Here is a 1,147-nt window from a genome sequence, read left to right as displayed (position 1 = left end):
AGGAATGCCTCCAGCACCCCACCGAGCAGCAGTCCACAGAGGACCTTGTCTCTCAGGTCCAGCTACCAAGCCACCAACGACCCTTATTTTTAACAGTTCTGCTCATCTTATTCTAGCTTATCCTACTGCACGCGCTATTCTCTTATTAAAAAAAAGCTCTAGCCCTCTCCACGTCTAAGCCACTCACTCGAGCGGCTCCACATAGCGTTCTCCGGTTAAGTAGAAATTGCATGGAAAAAAATCGTTTTTCCTTTGTTACTACAAAAAAAATCCCCAACGCCCCAACTGGAAAATAACTCACCCCCCTGCCCCCCTTGAAAACAACAACCACAGAACAAACCCAAAAGAGGAAGCAGGCGACGGGAGTTTTCAATAGCATCGTCAAGCTTAACACCGGGGAGCCGGCCAGCCGGGGTGGCCAACAGCATCGTCAAGACCCAACACAGCCGCCGGCGGCAGGAGGGCTCGAGCGGACGGATGGCAGCACCGGGGTGGGCTTTGCCACCAACGCGTGCCGAATTTCTCCCCTCCTGCTGCCCCAAACCGTTAGGTTTTATGTTAATACTTCATTAATACTGTCTTATTTCCCCTCTGCCGGCCCAGCATCGGAGGTCTGGAGATCTTTACCTACACCAACACCAAGGCAGGAATGATCCTGTGTGGAAGGTCCACCTACTCCGGCAGCACTGAGCCGGTCATCGCGGTCCTGTACGCCCAAGCCCGCGTGAAGCACATTGCAAAGTTACATACCCCTTTCCCAAGCCCCGGTTACACTAGGCACACCGTCAGAGAGGAGCAGGGCAACGGGGATGAGGGGCTGTGCAGACCCGATAAAAATTAGCTTAAAAAGTTAAAGTGTCCGATACGCACTGAAAACAAGCCAGGCTGCGCTAGGACCCACGTGGGACGCTCTTGCCTCGCCACCCCGGTCCTTGGAAGAGTGAAAGCCTCACCCCTTAATCACCAGCTCTTCTCCTCCCCGGAGGGGAGCAGCTTCCCGGGGCAGCTGCTGGCACATCCCAGGATTTCTACGTGCGAAGCGGCAAACCGGACAAATCCCCTCCTGCTGTCGGCCCCGGCAGCATCCTCGTCCCGCACGGGAGCCGGGGGTCAGTGCGCCGGCTCCCCATGCACGCGGAAGCGGTAG

The 1,147-nt window shown here is 56.1% G+C and overlaps 1 protein-coding gene across 1 annotated transcript in view; it reads right to left on the bottom strand.

Moving 5' to 3' along the window:
* Positions 1-768: 768 nt before the first annotated feature.
* Positions 769-1,147, bottom strand: part of SUN2 (Sad1 and UNC84 domain containing 2) — a gene marked incomplete at its 5' end in the record, with an annotated part of 4,407 nt that continues 4,028 nt past the window's right edge. The window contains one exon of the mRNA XM_009578951.1: positions 769-817. Within this exon, the coding sequence (XP_009577246.1) occupies positions 769-817 (49 nt within the window). The remainder of the gene's footprint in view (positions 818-1,147) is intronic.

The sequence above is a fragment of the Fulmarus glacialis genome, unplaced genomic scaffold, assembly GCF_000690835.1.
Source record: "Fulmarus glacialis isolate BGI_N327 unplaced genomic scaffold, ASM69083v1 scaffold32305, whole genome shotgun sequence".
Classification (NCBI taxonomy): domain Eukaryota; kingdom Metazoa; phylum Chordata; class Aves; order Procellariiformes; family Procellariidae; genus Fulmarus; species Fulmarus glacialis.
The sequence above is the reverse complement of the archived record's forward strand: the minus strand, read 5'-3'. Positions and strand labels throughout refer to the sequence as shown.